The 22,064-nt window shown below is 39.3% G+C and overlaps 1 protein-coding gene across 1 annotated transcript; it reads left to right on the plus strand.

The window, feature by feature from the left end:
• The first annotated feature begins 5,538 nt into the window (after positions 1-5,538).
• Positions 5,539-8,160, plus strand: LOC130469709 (uncharacterized). The gene is made up of 5 exons (XM_056839141.1): positions 5,539-5,547; positions 5,660-6,982; positions 7,070-7,324; positions 7,390-7,418; positions 7,518-8,160. The coding sequence occupies exons 1-5, from the start codon at positions 5,539-5,541 to the stop codon at positions 8,158-8,160; spliced, it is 2,259 nt and encodes a 752-aa protein (XP_056695119.1).
• Positions 8,161-22,064: the final 13,904 nt, after the last annotated feature.

A 22,064-nucleotide genomic window follows, 5' to 3' on the forward strand; every position in this document is an offset into this window, starting at 1 on the left:
TCGTTAGCTACTACTAATACATTCACACTATGGCTCGATTTGCTACTCAAGGCATCTGCAACTACATTGAATTTTTCCTCGTGATATTGAATGTCCAAATCATAATCTTTGATCAATTCCAACCACCTTCTTTGATGCATATTCAAATCCTTCTGTGTGAAAATATACTTCAAACTCTTATGATTCGTGAATATCTTACATTTCACACCATACATATAGTGTCTCCATATCTTCAATGCAAACACTATAGCAACTAGTTCTAAGTCATGGGTTCATACGGTTTCAACTATCTTGGCGCATATGCAATCACTTTCCCATTTTGCATCAATACACATCATAAACCATTCTTCGACGCATCAATGTACACGCCGTAGCTATCACCTCCATCTGGTAGAGTTAGCACTAGCACGGTTGTCAATCGCGTCTTCATGACTTGGAATGCTTCCTCACACTGCTCATTCCACTCAAATAACCTAGCTTCCTTTTCATCAAAGTAGCCATTGGCTTGGCTATTCTATAAAAGTGTTGCACAAAACGCCTATAATATCCAGCTAAACCAAGAAAATTTTGAATATCGATACACTTTTAGGCGTAGGCCATTCACTAACAGCTTTAATCTTTGCAGGGTCTACTGCAACTCCTTCCTTAGACAGGAAATGTCCCAAAAATACAACTTTTTCCAGCCTGAATTCACACTTCGAGAATTTGGCGTACCAAAGGTTATCTCTCAACGTACTTAATACAGACCTTAGTGTTCATCAAGATCTTCTTCACTCTTTAAATACACTAGGATATCATCTATGAAAACCACCACAAACTTGTCCAAAAATTAATGGAATACACGGTTCATTCAGTCCATAAATATTGCAGGTGGATTGGTTAACCCAAAAGGCATAACCGTGAACTCATAATGACCGTATCTAGTCCTAAATGCAGTCTTCGGTATATAGTGATCTGCGATTCTCAACTGATGATAACCAGAACGCAAATCGATCTTTGAAAAGATTCCTGCTCCTTTCAAATGATCAAACAAGTCATCTATCCTAGGCAAAGGATACTTATTCTTGATTGTGACCTTATTGAGCTCCATATAGTCTATACAGAGTCTCATACTTCCATCCTTCTTCTTCATAAACAAGACCGGTGCTCCCCCATGGTGATGCACTAGGTCTGATATAACCCTTCTCTAGCAAATCCTCCAATTGACCCTTCCACTCACTCATTTCTGCTGGAGCCATCCGATATGGAGCTTTCGAAATAGGTGCAGTTCCAGGTACTAAGTTTACGGTAAAAATCAATAGGTCGGTTGGGCGGCATTCCCGGGATCTCTTCCGGAAACACCTCCAGAAATTCATTCACTACTGCAATATCCTCATGTTGATCCTTAGTCACATGTTCGAGGTTTCTCACATTGCATAGGAAAACTGGGTTCCCTTTACTGACTAGATTCACGAGTTTCATTGTCGTGATGATTCCTACATTTCTCGGTTCACCAAAACGACGATAGGACACTACCTTTCCTAAGCTAGACCTTAAATGAATCTTTTGCTTCTCACAGTCGATCTTGGCTTTGAACAAGTCCAACCAATCCATTCTTAAGTCACGTCTAGTTCTCCTAATTCGAACTCCATTAGTCTAGATAAGAATACAGTTTTGGCTATGATCAAAGGCACATCTCTATGGATCTTGGTACACCTTACTATCCTACCAGTTGGTATGACTATGGGTACCTCAATTATTTTAGCTTCTTTCAAGCCTAATTTCTCCAAGATACCCATTGAGATAAACAAATCAGTTGCACCAGAATCAAATAGTACTTTAACTAAAATGGAGTTAATAGAAAGAGTATCGGCTATGACGTCGGATGAAGTTTCGACCTCTTGCCTAGTAATCACATTCAGCTTTCCTTGGGAAACACCTTTGTTGTAGCCACCTCCGTTTGCATTACCATTGGTGTTTTGGTTCCCATTCTGCTGATAGTTTCCCCCAAAATTTCCATTGTTCTGGCCACTGTTGTTGCTGTTACCGCCTTGGTAACCTCTCTGGTTTCCACCATCATTATCGGCATTTCCCCCATTCCGGTTCTGGTTATTCCGATTGTTGCTCTGGCGGTTATTCTGAGAGTTTTTCTGGTTAGGCTTTCCGTTCTTAGAAAAGCACTCAATCCCTATGGCATAACTTTTCACAGAACCTACAAACCACTAGATTACCATCACAATCCTTTCCGGGGTGATTAGTATGACAACTTTTGCAATCATAACTTCTCACAGAACCTACAAACCACTAGATTACCATTGTTGTTGTGGAAATTGTTGTTTTGGTTTCCACTGTTGTTTCCCCCGAACTGGAAGTTGTTGTTCCCTTTGTTCTTCTTAAAGTTTCCTTGGTTCTGTTGGTTACCTCCCTGATTTTGGTTCCCAACGTCTTTTCTTTTCTCACCACTTCCGTTATTCCTCTGCTATAGTCCATATAAATGGGAAGCTCTTCCGTATTGGGTGTCTAGAGAGGTAAAGGTCTCTTTAGCTAGCATCAACTGCAAATCCATGGTGAGTCCACTCTCAAACCATTGAGCCCTAATCTCTTCCGTTGCCACCACTTCAGGTGAAAACCTAGACAACTCTATGAACTTAGAGCAGCACTCGGTCACATACATTCCTTCCATCTTCTGTTCGATGAACTCTTGAGCTTTCTGCTTTTTTAGGTATGGTGGGTAAAACTTATTCCTTAAGGTAACCTTAAATGATTCCCATCCAAAGTTAGGTGTAGCTCTCAAGGTATCTCACATCTCTGCCACCATAAGTCAACTTCTCCCCTAAGGTAATACACATCACTATTAACCCCAAGGTTCTCTGGGAAATTCACAGCCACAATTAGTTTATCGAACTCCCTTAACCAGTTTTCTAGTACACTCGGGTCAATCTCCCCTTGGTACATTGGAGGCTTACTTTGGGCCACCTTTTTGAACATTTCCCCAGTCGGATCATGTAATGGGTTATTCCTAGCTTGTGCTAAGTTCTGCATGCACTACCTCAGCTAACATTGTAACCACATCAATAATTCCTTTGTTAGCCATATTCTTTCTCCTAAATAAAATAAAAGACTAACTTTAATTAGTGGGTCGGACACGACGTTGCTAAGGTATTACTCCAATTAAACAAACCAAATCAATAACACACAAGGGCACAAATTTCGGACGTATATGGGGAAGTGGCACCAACATTGGGCCAAGTCCCGACTTTGTTCGCATCACAAATTTAAGTGGTAGAAAAATTCAACCACGATACAAGTAGAATTTCATTGAAGAAATAAAAATAAATCCCTTTGCGATAATCACTCAACCTAAATTTGAAACTTAGAATTTAAGGATAACGAAAAGAATCTAAGTACTTTTATTACTTTAATAAAAAGAGTTCTACATCCTTTAGATAATACTTTATTCCACTAAAACCATAAATAATTCATTACTTAAACCATAAATAGTAGCTTTGCTACTTTATTATCCAACAAAATAAATAACTAAACTATTACAATACTCAAATACTAAAGGCATCACGACGATCATTTATTTCGTTGTAGTGCTATGGAGTGAAGTCTTGATCTTCAGGACCATCCATGTCTTCTTCAGGATCAGAATCATACTCCATATTCTCATCATCTTGTTGTGGTATGCTATTAACCTCATTGTTAGTCTCAGGCTCTGCCTCAGATTCACTAGATATCTCAATAGTTGGCTCACGCTCTACAGGATTAGGATTCTCAATCTCAACAACATCATCATCATCACTATCCTCATTCACATTTTCATCCTCATCCTCATTCATAGCATTTTCATTGTCACTATCTCCTTCTATATGATCAAGGTTTAAGCTTTCTACTAGTCTACCATCCTCATAACTCTTTTCAGCAAGCTCTAGGATAGTGGACATGTAATACCTCGTATTTTTATAATATTTATAAATATATTTTATTATATTTATAAAGCATTTTACGATTTTTTATCGTTTAAATAATATTTAAATGCATTTTATTTAATGTATTTTAATTAATTAGAATATTTATTATTTTAATTAATTACGAAACGAGTTGCAAATGATTTTTAAAGGCTTCGGGTTTTAAATGAAAAGTCCAATTCGTTTTATTAAACGAGCCCAATCAAAAGTATTTAATTCAAGTCCTAAGCTAGCCCAAACATTTAATTCCCTAAGTCCAATTCTAATTCCCTAAGCCTAGCCCATTGACAATAAGGAGCCTATAAATAGGACTCCCCATCATTAAATGAACCCCCAAAATCTCATAAACCCTCCCTTTGATTTCTTGCCCAACACTCCTCTTGTCCGGCTCGGTCCGCACGCAGCAAGCACGAGCCTTGCTCGTTGCTGCCCTCTCGTTGCCGTGCGTGTGTTGTTGCTGTGTGGTGTGTCGTTGCTGCCCACACACTCGCACACTCCCTCTCTTCCTCTCTCGTTCCGCGCCCAGCAGTGTTGCACGCTGCTGCGTGCCTCGCCTCCCCTCGCCCGCTCCCTCGCGCCAAGCGCGCGCTGTGTCCTCGCCCGCTCCCTCGCGCCAAGCGCCCGCTGTGCCCTCGCCTTCCCTCGCACACAGCGCCGAGCACCCCTCTCGCTCTCTCCCTCGCGCTGAGCCCAGCCCGCGCGCGCGCGACCCTGCTGCGTCCCCCTTCGTCGCTTCGCACGCACGCACACGAGTTGTGCGTTGTGTGTGTGTGTGTTCGTATTCGATTTCTTTTTCGCCCAATCACATTAGTTCGTGGTTGTTCCGTGCTATAGGCCGGATTGGTATAATTCTCTTCTTCCTTACCTATTCTATTTAAATTCCGTATTTTAAATTACGGTTTTTTCATGAAATGCCCCTGAGGTTTGCAATAATGCACCAAATACACCTGCGCGTTTCAAAATTCATAAAATACCCCTAAAGTTCCGTACTGTTCATTAAATTCTCCTGGATTTAACGGACGTTAGCTTGCCGTTAGTGACGTTTTACCAATTTGCCCTTAATTGTTGTTTGGCGCGATTTAGGTAACAATTGTGACTGAAATTCCAAAAAAAAAAAAACTTCTCAACTTCTCTTCTTTCTCTCTCCTTTCCCCTGTTCTTCAACCCTCATCAATTCTACTGTAACTGACAAAATTCTGGGTAGATCTTCAAGAATTTAGTGAAATTTGTTGCGTTCTCTTTTGGCGAGTTCGTGGGTGTTCGTTTGGTGAATTCGCGACAAAAAGGGGGCAACTTGGAGGCGATTTAGAGCTTCGGGTGCAGTGGACGAACAAGGGCCCTTTTCCTAGTTGGATTATCTACTTCAAGGTAATAATTCCTTCTTCGCTGATTTATTTTGCTTGTAAAGTACAATTTTTTTCGCGAAATTGATTAGGGTTAGGGTTTTGCGAAATTGTCAGTGATTTTTTGAAATTGTCAGTTGAGATTAATTGATTGGTTAGAAGTTAGTTATTCCTTGGATTTGTTGTGAATAATTGTTTGGTTAGTTGTAAGTTGTGATTGTGACCTGTTGAATTTCATTGTGATCATGATTGTGGTTGTTTATTGATGAATTGTTGTTGGTTGAATCGAAATTCATGTTTTTTTTCCTTAAATTTTCCCTTTAGGATGACTGCAATGTGGTTGTTATTGCATCATGGATCACATAGCTTACCCATTCCCCACCACCACAGAACACCCAAAATGATCAACCACCCCATTCCCCACCACCACAGAACACCCAAAATGATCAGCCACCCCATTCAACACCAACACAGAATCAGTCTGAAGCTGTTAAAAGGAAGGGGGCCAGAACTAGACCTACAGGGTTCAGGGTGAACAAAGTGACTGCCAAGAAAGCTGGAACTTGGGTATCCAAAGGGAAGGGCATAGGTAGGAAGGGTATAGGGAGGTCAAAGAGTGCAAGGGTGTTCACTGATATTGAGGATATAGGTTCAGAAGAGGAGAGTGAGGATTCAGATTGGGAGGAATCTGAACCAGACTCTGAACTAGAGGAGGATAAACTTGATGATTGGGTTGACTCTGATGTGGAGGCTGAGGTGATAACAGATGATGTGCCTGACTTATTGTTTGAGGAATGTTTGGATGGTTCTAGTAAGATGGATAAGGCCTACAAGAATGGAAAGATATGGACTCATCAACCATATGGGTCCATCAAATTAGAACCTTGGTTGATCTTTCCAGACAAGTCCACTTTCCTAGATGTTTTGAGGAGTTTTTGCATACAAGAGGGGTTTGGACTAAGTGTTGAGAGGGCTCACAGTAAGAGGTACACTGCAGTGTGTGCAATAGAAACTTGTGACTGGAGGATACATGCAAGTAAGATGTTTGACAGTGTCAGTTGGGCTATTAAGGGGATCAGTGGGTGCCACAAAACTTGTGGGAGATTGGAGGAGAACCCTGTGGTGACCTCTGAGTGGCTATGTAAGAACATGATGAGTCTAATTGAGGCCAACACTGAAATTCCTGTTGAGACATTGAGAAGGTATGCACAGGAGACATTTCAATTGAGGGTTAAAAAGAGATTGTTGTACAAAGTAAGGAGTATGGCAGTAGAGAAGATACATGGTGGTTGGGCTGAGGCTTATGAGTTGCTTCCTAGGTATGCTGAGATGATTAAACAGACAAACCCAGGAAGTTATGCACTGATTTCATGGGGTGCTACAAGTGGGGATGTGAACCCCAAGTTCAGAGCTTGTTTCTTCTCCTTTGCTGCTCAAGTCAAGGGGTTTTTGAGGGGGTGCAGGCCTATAATTGGAATAGATGGGGCTCATCTAAGTGGGTTTTACAAGGGAATCCTACTCACAGCTGTTGGCATTGATGGGAACAATGAAATATTTGTTCTGGCTTATGGGATAGTGGACACTGAGAGCTGTGATAGTTGGACACATTTCATGAGATGCTTGAGGCAGATGTTTGAGCAAGAGGGTTGCAACAAAGATGATTGGACCTTCATCAGTGACAGGATGAAGGTATATGTTTATTTTGCTCCTTTTTTGTTTCAATTTTATAATATTGCAACAGATATGATTGGCCTAAAATGAACATATCCTGTGTAGGGAGTTGACTTGGCAGTGAGAGATACTTTTCCTAGAGCTACTAGGAGAGTTTGCTTCCAACACTTGTACATGAATTGCAAAAACAATGGATTTAGTGGATCTGCTTTCTTCAAACTGTTTTGGATAGCTGCAAATGCACACAATGAGTATGTGTATGGTAAAGCATTAGAGAAGATCACTGCTCATGATCCAAATGCTGCTGCATACTTGGACACATGCCAGGAGCAGTGGTCCAGGCATATGTTTGACCCTGCTGTTTGTTGTGATCACAACACAACAAACTTTGTGGAGTCATTCAATGCATGCACAAAACCATACAGAGACATGCCTGTATTCTCATTGTTGGAAGGTATAGCTCACCACTTCATGTTCTGTTCCTTTATTTTGTGATGTTTGTGATGTTCTGTGTATAATGTTGTATGTTGTTGTGTTGTTGTACAACAATCAGAAAGTGGTGTATGGAGAGGGTTGGGGCAAGATTTGACATGGAAATTGATATGGAGGATGGTCAGTTGACTGAGTATGCCAAGAAAGAGGTGGATGAAAGAACAGGAGAGTCTAGGTTCTGCTATGCTACAGCCTGTGGTGGGGGGGAATTTGAGGTCAGAGATGCACATGTGAACTTCCCCATCAGGTTATCAACTAGAAGCTGTGGGTGTGGGAAGTGGCAAATTTCTGGAATCCCCTGCAAGCATGCACTCAGGGTGATTTATGACCAAAGGCTGAACCCCATTGATTTTGTCTCCCCATTCTTCAAGTCTGCTGCATACAAGCTTACATATGCAGACCACATTCACCCCATGTCAGACCCAACACAGTGGCCTAACTTTTCTCTCCCTACCATTCAGCCTCCAGTCATCAAAAGACAAGCTGGCAGACCTGCTAAGAAGAGAAAGAGAGGACCAAATGAACCCAGGAAGGGGAAGAGAAACAGCAATGTGAAATGTGGAAAGTGCAGGGAGTTTGGTCATAACTCAAGGACATGTAAGAATGGAGGACCAAGCACTGGACCAAGCACTTCAGCAGCAGCAGGAGCAAGTACATCACAAGGGGGTTCAAGGGGGAGGAAAAGAGCAAACACAGCAACTTAACCATGCACAAAGTTAAAAGTTAGTCAGTTTTTGGTGAATTGTAGGTGCACAAAGTTAAAATAGCTTAGGCAATTTACAATTAGTATCACTTTTTGGAAAGAACACAATTGCTTAGACAAGATGTTTTTGTGCAGTTTCAGTGGCATTTGTCCACTTAGAAATCAGTTTTTGTAAAGCTCATATGCTTAAACAAGTGATGTTCTTGCTTGAAATTTGTTACAACTCTACTTCATTGCTATCCAAATTAGAAATGCAAACATTATTACACCAATTTTTATTGCAAACTTGAATTGTTGTTTCTGTTGTTTCTGTTTCTTCTTCAATAGCTTCAACTCTTCATGCATTCCCCTGCTTCCTTCTTGCATTCCCCTGTTTTCTTCTTGCATTCCCCTGTTTTCATCAGCTCTGTTTCCCTTGCTTTGAGCTTCATCAAATGTCTGCTCAACAAAACCTTTGCACCACTTGAAATTATCACAAGAATCACACTTGTAGTAAAGCTTTTGCGGATTTTTAGCCGTTTCCGAGCTCCTAATTGCAAATCTTCTCCCACAATTGCAGTTTTTATTTGGAACTCTTAGGTATGACAAACTTGGGATGGAAGAGGATCCGGTTTTTGAATTAGAACTCATGGCTATTTAGGAAATAGAGGGCTAAACATGGAGCAAGTCAAGTGAACAACAGCCTTACTTATAGGCAGCATGAACATAACGGCTATATTGAATTAAAACTAGTCGTTGGATTCAAATTATGAAGTTTGGGTATTTGGTGCAAAGAACTTTACAAATAGGTGTATACTATGCAAAACCTTTATATTTAGGTGCATTTTATGAATTTTAAACATGACTTAACGGAGGACTAACGGAAAGTCATAATAGGGGTATTTGGTGAACAGTTTTGAGTAAATAGGGGTATTTTATGAATTTTGAAACGCGCAGGTGTATTTGGTGCATTATTGCAAACCTCAGGGGCATTTCATGAAAAAACCGCATAAATTCTCTTCTTCCTTACCTATTCTATTTAAATTCCGTATTTTAAATTATTATGTTAATATTGTTTTCAGTAATTAAAATGATTGGAACCGGTTATGAATACCGTGGTTTAAGGATTTGTGTGTTGTGATTCATTAGGGTTGTTTTAATTATTAAAGGATGAATTTTCAGATTTGTTTATTTGATAAAGCATTGATTTTTATGAAATTAAACTAGTGTTATTGGGATTTTCAAGTTAGGGTTTTAACCTAGACCTAATGAGTCAATTGATTAGCATAATTAGGTGATGATTTTAATTATGATGATCAATTATATTTTCAGATTTGAATAAAGGTTTATAGTGTCGATTTTTATTGATTTTAAAGGCGGAAAAAGTATGTTTTCGTACTAGGGATTGATTTTGCAAATTGAGGCGATTTTATTATTGAAAAACGATTGAATTCTAAAGTTTAAAGGAGGTTTTAAATTTTATAAAGTTGCTGAAAATTTAATGAACATGGAAATAATTTAAGTTTCATTATTTTGATGATAGGAGGTGATTTCTAGTTGAGTGCTCGTTATTGCAAAGTGGCCCCTACGCTTAGGTATTCAAGGTACGTACAAGTCTAGGGCGACCACACCTTTTTGTCAATGACATTACATGATTGTTGATGATGTGAATTACATTATGTGGAATCATGTTATTTTGGTGAACGAGCATGTGATTTGTGATGTTGGATTTATTGAATTAATTGTTGAACAAGCATGTTGAAATTATTATGAGTATGGATTTCATTGTCAATCATGTTGTTCAATATTTATGCATGTATGGTTCAATTCACATGCAAAGGATGGATTAATTATTTGTATGCTATTGTACGGGATGTCTAGCATATTTTGAGCCATTTATTTGTACCTCGTTGTACTATTTATTTTACCACATGTGAAGGGTTAGCTCACGTAAGCCACCGCACATGTAGGGTTCAGTTGGGAATGTTATGTATGAAATGAATTAGGATTTGTCGTGCAAGGGCACAACCCTCATGTTAATATGAATGATGTGGAGTCTCACTTTGGTGAGGAGGAACATGGTAGTAATATCACAAGTGTCTTGCTGTTAGGTTATGATACATATGACAATTCATAAATCATGCGGAAAAACCATAAAGCCAGGAAAGCATATTATATTCACATAATCATTTAGCATAGAATTGATGCATACATGTTGTAGCGTGCCTTCCCTAGCTGCGCCCGAACCGAACAAGAACAAGTCTTTCGGACTCCAAATGTCGTCCCTCCGTAGATAGTCCACAGTACGTCCGGATCCGCCTCAAGTTAGACCAACTAGAATCGCCCTTAAGGTTACTAGGAATTTCGGCTAGTGTTTGCAAGTGTATGGTTAATTTTATTTCAAAAACTTACCCTTTGAATACTTTAATCGTTTCTGCAAATAATGACCCTAGGCCCTTATTTATAGAGGTATGGAAAAGGAACTGGAATCCTATTAGGATACTAATTAGTTAAACTAGAATCCTAGTAGGACTCTAATTAATTAATTTTATCCTTTTAGGATTAGGAATTTAATCATCAAACAAATCCTACACAATTTAGGTTTCGTATGTGAACACAAACTCTACACGAGCATGACCCACGAGCGTGCAGGCCATGCCTGCGCACAGCCCACACGGCCGCTCGGCCCACGCGAGCCGCAAGCCCACGCGAGCAGCAGCACAGCTCGCAGCCCATCGCTGCGTGCGCTGCGCGCGCTGCCATGGCCTGCTGGGCCTGGCGTGGCCTTGGCTGTTCGTGTGGCGCGCTTGGCTTGCTGGGCGATGGCCTGGCTTCGTGCTGGGCCCTCGTCCGGCAGGCCTCGTCCGATGCTTATTCGTACGATACGCTTCCGATTAAATTCCTGGTTCCGGAATTCATTTCCGATACGAACAATATTTAATATTTCCGATTCCGGAATCAATTTCCGTTTCGAACAAATATTTAATATTTCCGTTTCCGAAATTATTTTCCGATTCCGATAATATTTCCGATTCTGACAATATTTCCGTTTCCGGCAATATTTCCGATTCCGGCAATATTTCCATTTCCGATAATATTTTCCGATACGTACCATGTTTCCGTTTCCGGCAACATCTACGACTTGGATAATATTTATATTTCCGATACGATCCATATTTCCGTTTCCGGCAATATCATCGTTTCCGGAGTATTCATTTCTTGCTTGTGACGATCTCAGCTCCCACTGAAACCAAGATCCGTCGATTCCGAATATCCATAGATAGAGTATTTAATGCCATTAAATACTTGATTCGTTTACGTACTATTTGTGTGACCCTACGGGTTCAGTCAAGAGTAAGCTGTGGATTAATATCATTAATTCCACTTGACTGAAGCGGCCTCTAGCTAGGCATTCAGCTCACTTGATCTCACTGAATTATTAACTTGTTAATTAATACTGAACCGCACTTATTAGACTTAACATAGAATGCATACTTGGACCAAGGGCATTATTTCCTTCAGTCTCCCACTTGTCCTTAGGGACAAGTGTGCATTTCCTAATTCCTTTGTCGCTCGATGCTTGCTCTTGAACATAAGGTAAGAGTTGTAATCCTTATTATGTCCAGAGGTGTTCCTCGGTTTCAGAGTTCAACTGATCAAATAAACAGATAATCATAGCCTATGATTCATCCGAGCACGGCCATGCATTTCACAGTTTCTAGCTCTCCGAGTGGCCTTGTACAACTTTTAAGCATCTGATCCCGATTTATGGGAGGACAATCCCAATCTTGCGATCTTGAGATTAGACTTCGTTTGATAGGTGATCACCTGAGCGTTGCCTTTATAGCCTCCTTTTACGGTGCGACGGTTGGTCAACGTCAAAGCAACCAGTTCTCAAACAAGTAATCTCAAATCACTCAGGTATTGAGGATTTAGTGTCTAATAATTTTAATGAAATTTACTTATGACAGATTTTCATCTCTTACAGTAAAGTTTCATAGGTCTTGTCCGATACTAGTCTTCCCAAAGTAAGTATCTATGCAAATGATTATGACATTGCCATGTCCACATAGTTCAAGAAACAGAACTACTAGTCATCTTGCATTCTAATCGTCTAACGTTTTCTATGCGTCCAATTTTATAGAAAACTCCGACTAGGGACCATTTTCAACCTTTGACATTCAAGTTCACTTGATAGACATTTCTTAGTCACAGGACTGGTCCTGACAGTCTATCTTGAATATATCGCCAAATTGAAGGGACTCATCATTTAATAAACCACAAATTAAATGGAAAAATGAATTCTCTTCATTTATTGTGAATGATTAACCAATAATGTTTTACAAAGATTTAAACTCTAAAACTTTAAAACATTAAACAAGGATATCAAAGCCATTCTCCAATATGCTTGATTCCCATAGCTGCAGTGTGCGAGTTGTGCTTCGCCCGCGGCAGAGGTTTAGTCAATGGATCTGATATGTTGTCATCAGTTCCAATTTTGCTTATTTCGACTTCCTTTCTTTCAACGAACTCTCGTAGAAGGTGAATCTACGAAGTACATGCTTGACTCTCTGGTGGTGTCTAGGCTCCTTTGCCTGTGCAATAGCTCCGTTATTATCACAATACAGGGCTATTGGTCCTTTAATGGAGGGGACTACACCAAGTTCACCTATGAACTTCCTTAGCCATATAGCTTCCTTTGCTGCTTCATGTGCAGCAATGTACTCCGCTTCAGTTGTAGAATCCGCAATGGTGCTTTGCTTAGCACTTTTCCAGCTTACTGCACCTCCGTTGAGGCAGAAGACAAACCCAGACTGTGATCTGAAATTATCTTTGTCGGTTTGGAAACTTGCGTCCGTATAACCTTTAACAATTAATTCATCATCTCCACCATAGACCAGGAAGTCATCTTTGTGCCTTTTCAGGTACTTCAGAATATTCTTGGCAGCAGTCCAATGCGCCTCTCCTGGGTCTGACTGGTATCTGCTCGTAGCACTGAGTGCGTACGCAACATCCGGGCGTGTACATATCATAGCATACATTATTGAACCAATCAATGATGCATATGGAATCCCATTCATTCGTTTACGCTCATCAAGTGTTTTTGGGCACTGAGTCTTGCTTAGAGTTATTCCATGAGACATGGGTAGGTAGCCTCGCTTGGAGTCTGCCATCTTGAACCTATCAAGCACCTTATTGATATAAGTGCTTTGACTAAGTCCAATCATCTTTTTAGATCTACCTCTGTAAATCTTGATGCCCAATATGTACTGTGCTTCTCATAGATCTTTCATCGAAAAACATTTCAGCCAAATCTTGACAGAGTTCAACATAGGAATGTCATTTCCGATAAGTAATATGTCATCGACATATAATACTAGGAAAGCAATTTTGCTCCCACTGACCTTCTTGTATACACAAGATTCGTCTGCGTTCTTGATGAAACCAAAGTCATTGACTGCTTCATCAAAACGTATATTCCAGCTCCTGGATGCCTGCTTCAATCCGTAGATTGACTTCTTTAGCTTGCATACCTTTTTAGCATTCTTTGGATCCTCAAAACCTTCAGGCTGTGTCATAAACAAAGTTTCTGTTAAAACGCCGTTTAAGAAAGAAGTTTTGACATCCATCTGCCATATTTCGTAATCGTAATATGCAGCGATTGCTAACATTATCCGAATAGACTTTAGCATTGCAACTGGTGAAAAGGTTTCATCGTAATCCACACCGTGGACTTGCCTGTAACCTTTTGCAACCAATCTAGCTTTGAAAACTTCAAGTTTCCCATCCTTGTCCTTTTTCAGTTTGAAAACCCATTTGCTTCCAATGCCTTGGTAGCCATCTGGCAAATCGACCAAATCCCATACTTGGTTTTCAGACATGGAGTCTAATTCAGATTGCATGGCTTCTTGCCATTTCTTGGAGCTAGGGCTCGTCATAGCTTGTTTGTAAGTCGCAGGTTCATCACTTTCAAGTAATAGAACGTCATAGCTCTCGTTCGTCAAAATACCTAAGTACCTTTCCGGTTGAGATCTATATCTTTGCGATCTACGCGGGGTAACATTTCTAGATTGACCATGATTCTCACCAGATTCTTCTAAAGATCTCTGAGTTTCATCCTGAATGTCATCTTGAGCATTCTCTAGAGTTTGTTGTTCGACTCGAATTTCTTCGAGGTCTACTTTTCTCCCACTTGTCATTTTGGAAATGTGATCTTTCTCCAAAAAGACACCATCTCGAGCAACAAACACCTTGTTCTCAGATGTATTGTAGAAGTAATACCCCTTTGTTTCCTTTGGATAGCCCACAAGGATACATTTGTCAGATTTTGGATGAAGTTTGTCTGAAATTAATCGTTTGACGTATACTTCACATCCCCAAATCTTAAGAAAAGACACATTTGGAGGCTTTCCAAACCATAACTCATATGGAGTCTTTTCGACAGCTTTAGACGGAGCTCTATTTATAGTGAGTGCAGCTGTATTTAGTGCATGTCCCCAAAATTCTAATGGAAGTTTGGCCTGACCCATCATTGACCTGACCATGTCTAGCAAGGTTCTGTTCCTCCGTTCCGACACACCGTTCCATTGTGGTGTTCCAGGAGGAGTCAATTCTGATAGAATTCCACATTCTTTCAGATGGTCATCAAATTCATAGCTCAGATATTCACCGCCTCTGTCAGACCGCAGTGCCTTAATCTTCTTGCCTAATTGATTCTCTACTTCACTCTGAAATTCCTTGAATTTGTTAAAGGATTCAGACTTATGCTTCATTAGGTAGACATAACCATATCTACTGAAGTCATCAGTGAAAGTGATAAAGTAGCTGAAACCACCTCTAGCATTTGTACTCATTGATCCACATACATCTGTATGGATTAAAGCCAATAGTTCATTTGCTCTTTCTCCAACTTTAGAGAAAGGTTGCTTTGTCATTTTGCCAAGTAAACATGATTCGCATTTACCATAATCCTCTAAGTCAAATGGTTCTAGAATTCCTTCCTTTTGAAGTCTTACTAAGCGTTTCAAGTTTATATGGCCTAATCGACAATGCCACAGATAGGTGAGATCTCAATCATCCTTTTTGGCCTTTTTGGTATTTATGTTATATACTTGTTTGTCGTGATCTAATAAATAAAGTCCATTGACTAATCTAGCAGATCCATAAAACATCTCTTTAAAATAAAACGAACAACTATTGTCTTTTATTAAAAAGGAAAATCCCTTAGCATCTAAGCAAGAAACAGAAATGATGTTTTTAGTAAGACTTGGAACATGGAAACACTCTTCCAGTTCCAAAACTAGCCCGGAGGGCAACGACAAATAATAAGTTCCTACAGCTAATGCAGCAATCCGTGCTCCATTTCCCACTCGTAGGTCGACTTCACCCTTGCTTAACTTTCTACTTCTTCTTAGTCCCTGTGGATTGGAACATAAGTGTGAGCCACAACCTGTATCTAATACCCAAGAAGTTGAATTAGCAAGTATACAGTCTATAACGAAAATACCTGAAGATGGAACGACTGTTCCGTTCTTCTGATCTTCCTTTAGCTTCAAGCAATCTCTCTTCCAATGCCCCTTCTTCTTGCAGTAGAAGCATTCGGATTCAGAAGTGGGTTGACTGACCTTCCTCTTTACAGATTTGGCGCCAGTTTTCTTAGTTGGGCTGGCCTTGTTGCCACCTTTCTTAGCATTCCTCTTCTTTCCAGATTTCTTGAACTTGCCCCCACGCACCATAAGCACATCCTGCTTATCACTTTTGAGCGTCTTTTCAGCGGTCTTCAGCATACCGTGAAGCTCAGTGAGCGTTTTGTCCAGACTATTCATACTGTAGTTCAGTTTGAACTGATCATACCCGCTATGAAGAGAATGGAGGATGGTGTCTATAGCCATTTCCTGAGAAAATTGCTGATCCAGCCGACTCATATTCTCAATGAGTCCAATCATTTTGAGAACATGTGGACTTACGGGCTCGCCTTTCTTAAGCTTGGTCTCAAGAATTTTCCTATGAGTCTCGAATCTTTCGACTCGAGCCAGATCTTGGAACATGTTCTTCAAATCACTGATGATTGTGAAAGCATCTGAGTTGATGAACGTTTTCTGCAGATCTGCACTCATGGTGGCGAGCATTAGACATTTCACATCCTTGTTGGCATCAATCCAACGATTGAGGGCTGCTTGAGTGACCCCGTCGCCTGCGACTTCGGGCATCGCCTCTTCTAGGACATACTCCTTTTCTTCCTGCATAAGAACTATTTGCAAGTTCCTTTGCCAGTCAAGGAAGTTTTTCCCGCTCAACTTCTCCTTTTCGAGAATTGATCGAATGTTGAATGAATTGTTGTTTGCCATATTTAAAACTACAATTGAAAAGAATAAACAAATAAATAACCATTCACAGTTTCTCTTAATAAATTTAAATTCTAGCATACATGCATAATTCAATGTTCATTAAGCATTTTATTCAAGTTATGTGTTCCGGCAGGTGTGAATAAAATGATTCCAAGATCCTAAAATTATTCAAGAACTAAGCACAATTTGTCGACTTAATCCTAAAACATCTTAGGTAAGCAAAAGCCTTTTGCTAATAGTCTAGAAACTATTCTTGGTTGATAGGTACGTCTAAGAACTTATTAGGTAAACCTATCGATTTTGCCACGACATAAAAGGACTCCTTACTTATATCGTTGAGTTTCACCAAAACTAACATGTACTCACAATTATTTGTGTACCTTGCCCCTTTAGGACCAATAAGTAACACCTCGCTGAGCGAAAACTATTACTAGATTGATGTAAAGGATATCCAAGCAAGTGTATATTTTGGCATGGCACCTTTTAACTCAATTTTTTAGTTTGGAACTTAAGGCTCTTACTATGTTGGTTAGATTTTAAGTGAACTAAAATCCTTAATCATGCAACATAATCAAGCTTTGATCTCATGCCGTTTAAGACATATTTAAAAGCAATAAATAACTTAAAACATGCATAAGATAAATGTGATCTAGTATGGCCCGAATTCATCTTGAAGCTTTAACTTCAAAGTCCGTCTTGAAAATCTCCGTGGGAGGCACCATTTTCTTCAAATAGGATAAGCTATAATTAAAACTAATTACAACTATTTGATGGTACGCAGACCATATTTGAATTGAAAAACAACTTTGGTACTTTAGACCAATTACATTCAAATTAATGGTACGCAGACCATATTTTCTATCCTATTTGGGCCATACTAGTCACTTCATAACCTGCAAAACAGTACATATACAATATATACCATTCACCCATTCATTATCATGAATGGCCCACATAGCTGGTTAGTAAAACACATTATGCATCACATAAACATTTGCAACAATTAATCAAGGGCACCAATAATTTACAAATTATTCAGTCCTTATTAATTCTAATCAAGTTGTTTTAACCTTAAGGATTTGTAGACCTAATCAAGAGTATATGACTAAAAGGGCTCCCACTTAAACCAATAAATTCATATGCTTTACTAATTTTAAACATAAAAATGTATTTCTAGTCTAACCGGAAACATACAAATTTAATTAAAATTTAAAGCTCATATAAATTTATAATTGAATCCATAAATTTAATTTAATTTCAGTCGTATTTAAATTAATTCATGATTTTAATTTTAGTAAAATAATTAGAATAAATAAAATTTATTATAATTACAATATTCAAAATTAAAATCCAAGAAAATAATTTAAATTATTAATTTTAAAATTAATTAAAATTACGTAAACTGAAAATTTCAAATTAAAATTTCAAAACGATCTAATCGCAACGCAACAACTCCACGCAACGCACGCCCATGGGCCACACGCACACAGCCATCGCTGGCCATGTGCGCGCAGCCCATGCGCTGCGTCGCATCGCTGCTGCTCCCCATCGCAAGGTGCGCGCCAGCGCTCGTCGCAACAAGCATGCTGCTGACCATCGCTGGGCGCAGCGCTCGTCGCACGTCGCAACAAGCACGCTGCTCGCCATCGCTGGGCGCAGCGCTCGTCGCACGTCGCAACAAGCACGCTGCACGCCATCGCTGGGCGCAGCGCTCGTCGCACGTCGCAACAAGCACGCTGCACGCCATCGCTGGGCGCAGCGCTCGTCGCACGCACACTAGCGCTCGCTGCGCGCGAGGCTCCGCATGCTTGCGCGAGGCAGTGCGCGCTGTGGCGCAGCACGCTTGCTGCCCACACGCGACTGCTCGCTCTTTGCTCTCGCCCTTGCCCATGCGCCCATTGCTCACAGCCCACGACACAAGGCAGGGCTGCTGCCTTGTGCTCGTGCAACATGCCCTTGCTCGCTGCATTCGTACTGCATGGGCGACGAGCTCCCTTGCTCGTCGTCGCATGCCCGCACTATACAACACCCCTTAAGGGTAACACCTAGCATCCATTGCTTTGTGCGTGCAAGTTATATGAGCGAATCGCATAAAAAATTAAAATTTATATTCAAAATTAATAACAAATTAATAAATAATATTAATTTCATAATTTTAGGGCGAAAAATCAAAAATTTATTATTTAATTGATTTCCGATTAACATGGATTCAAGTCTAGGTCATAAAAATTTAAAATTTAACATAAATTTACAATTTTTATGGTGGTTTTTAATCATAGGTATCTAATTAAATTATAACTAATTATGAAAATCAAATTAATTCTAAATTATTCCAATTTTCAACAAATTAATCATAATTACAAATTAGATTGCATAATTAACAAGGCTAGGCATTCAAACTTGTTAAACATATACAGTAGGTCAATCAAAAATTCAAGATTTATCAACAAGCATCGCAAATATTTAATTTAACATCTTAAATTTACGAAATTTTGCATTCGAAAAACTAAAACCTCCGAAAAGTCATAGTTAGGCTTCGAATTTGAGAATTCTGGGTTCGGCCGAAAAACACTATTTTTGTCAAAATTTTAGAATGCCTTTTACATGCGGAATTGACACAAAAATCACTCGATTTGGATGAGTAACGAAGAAACTGCCGAAAAACTGCGCACGTATAATTAAATAAACGCAATTTGCAATTAATTAACAATTACGAAAATTAATCACCCCTTTTTAATTCTTGCAAATTTGTAATATTTAACCATGTTTATGCAATTTAGATTATGAAAATAATAAGAGGCTCGTGATACCACTGTTAGGTTATGATACATATGACAATTCATAAATCATGCGGAAAAACCATAAAGCCAGGAAAGTATATTACATTCACATAATCATTTAGCATAGAATTGATGCATACATGTTGTAGCGTGCCTTCCCTAGCTGCGCCCGAACCGAACAAGAACAAGTCTTTAGGACTCCAAATGTCGTCCCTCCGTAGATAGTCCACAGTACGTCCGGGTCTGCCCTCAAGTTAGACCAACTAATTAGTTAAACTAGAATCCTAGTAGGACTCTAATTAATTAATTTTATCCTTTTAGGATTAGGAATTTAATCATCAAACAAATCCTACACAATTTAGGTTTCGTATGTGAACACAAACTCTACACGAGCATGACCCACGAGCGTGCAGGCCATGCCGGCGCACAGCCCACACGGCCGCTCGGCCCACGCGAGCCGCAAGCCCACGCGAGCAGCAGCACAACTCGCAACCCATCGCTGCGCGCGCTGCGCGCGCTGCCATGGCCTGCTGGGCCTGGCCTTGGCTGTTCGTGTGGCGCGCTTGGCTTGCTGGGCGATGGCCTGGCTTCGTGCTGGGCCCTCGTCCGGCAGGCCTCGTCCGATGCTTATTCGTACGATACGCTTCCGATTAAATTCCCGGTTCTGGAATTCATTTCCGTTACGAACAATATTTAATATTTCCGATTCCGGAATCAATTTCCGTTTCGAACAAATATTTAATATTTCCGTTTCCGGAATTATTTTCCGATTCCGATAATATTTCCGATTCTGACAATATTTCCGTTTCCGGCAATATTTCCATTTCCGATAATATTTTCTGATACATACCATGTTTCCGTTTCCGGCAACATCTACGACTTGGATAATATTTATATTTCCGATACGATCCATATTTCCGTTTCCGGCAATATCATCGTTTCCGGAGTATTCATTTCTTGCTTGTGACGGTCTCAGCTCCCACTGAAACCAAGATCCGTCGATTCCGAATATCCATAGATAGAGTATTTAATGCCATTAAATACTTGATCCGTTTACGTACTATTTGTGTGACCCTACGGGTTCAGTCAAGAGTAAGCTGTGGATTAATATCATTAATTCCACTTGAACTGAAGCGGCCTCTAGCTAGGCATTCAGCTCACTTGATCTCACTGAATTATTAACTTGTTAATTAATACTGAACCGCACTTATTAGACTTAACATAGAATGCATACTTGGACCAAGGGCATTATTTCCTTCACTTGCTTGGTTGATCACAAGTCTTAAAGCATTAAAATAAGAGTGTTTTGGTTGTTGTTTATTAATGGTATGTATGCATGTTGTCGAGTCTTGAGTTCGCCTTTAATAAAATATTAATAAACGTAAAGTGCAACCAGAACAAGCTTCAAAACTCTTGGAACGTATATACCTTGAGTATGAACAATGGGGGGAGTCTTGCCGGAAAGCTCGTACTCCTACTAATGATACAAGACGTTGTTTCATTTATATTATGCGCAGGAATTCCGTCGGTATGGCCCGACACTCGGTATGGCCCGATTTTATTATTATTATATTTGGTGTATGGTTGGCTCCCATCACCTTTTCCCTTTGTGGATTATTCTTTGGCCCGTTCGAAGCTTATTCTAATTAAATTGTGAGTCAAGAGTCGAGTCTTGTATCTCATGATTGTTTGATTTGTTATTATATGGCTTTTGCATGTTGATTAGTACTTAGTGAGTGATGCATGTTTTAGTTTCATTTACTCTATGCTTGTAAGTACTCGGCTTTTGCTGACTACGTGCTTTGTGTGTTTCTGGTCATGGCATTTGCCTTAATGACCCTATGATGATCTATCATTTGCACTTGCATTGTTGGGGAGTAGATTAATATAGCAGGTTGGTAGATCAAGTACGATCGAAATCATGTGGCTTGGGATGATTGAGAGAGTTGCATGCTTTCGTTCTTTGAAACTATTTTATTTAATATTTTAATTATGTTTGAAATGTTTGAATTATTTATACTTTGGGTTTTGGGCCATTATGGTTCCAAATTGTAGGAGGCCTCAATATTTCATTAATTATGGTTTTTAAAAGTTAGTTGACATTTAATCCCGCTGCGTAATTCTGGTAATAGCCTTAACCGTTATCACGGTGGCGGTAATGCTTTAGTAATTCCTTTATTTTAAGTTGGAAAATGGTTTTATAAAAGCAAGGAATTATTAGGGTGTTACAAAGTGGTATTTGCAGAGCTCTAGTTTGAGAGCTGCTTTGCATTAATTAATAGTGCAAAGTGGTAAATCCTTAAACTACGATTGCGGAACTTTAGGATTTTCGAAAATTACTTTCCTAAAGTCAAAACGTATTATTTTGAGTACTCAATATTTTAAAGGTCAAATATCAATTATTTTGGGTCGTTCGAAATGAGTTGAAAAGTTCGAAACTATTATTTAAATTAAGTTAATTATTCGAATTTTTTTTTCCGGAATTTCCGAATTAATTTTTAATTTATTTGAACTTCTTTTTTTTCGGATTTTTCTTTAATTAAATTTCCGAATTAATTTTTTTTATTATTTTTATTTTTATTCGAATTTCTTGAATTTATTTTTATTTTTATTTTCGGATTTCCTTTTAATTTAAATATCCGAAATTAATTTAATTTATTAATAATTCTTATTAATTTTCGATTTTAATTTAAATAATTTCAACAAAGTTAGGAGTTTTTTCTTTATTAATTTCGAAAATTAATATTATTTCCAAATGAGAATTGGGTAGACTAAGAAGGGCATATTAGTCTAAGAAT

The sequence above is a fragment of the Spinacia oleracea genome, chromosome 3, assembly GCF_020520425.1.
Source record: "Spinacia oleracea cultivar Varoflay chromosome 3, BTI_SOV_V1, whole genome shotgun sequence".
NCBI classification, from domain to species: domain Eukaryota; kingdom Viridiplantae; phylum Streptophyta; class Magnoliopsida; order Caryophyllales; family Amaranthaceae; genus Spinacia; species Spinacia oleracea.

Excerpts from the sequence above, each read along its gene's own strand:
- LOC130469709 (XM_056839141.1), top strand. Across the intron at positions 6,983-7,069 it reads TCATCAGTGACAGGATGAAG|GGAGTTGACTTGGCAGTGAG; the intron begins GTATATGTTTAT and ends TATCCTGTGTAG. Across the intron at positions 7,419-7,517 it reads TGTATTCTCATTGTTGGAAG|AAAGTGGTGTATGGAGAGGG; the intron begins GTATAGCTCACC and ends TACAACAATCAG.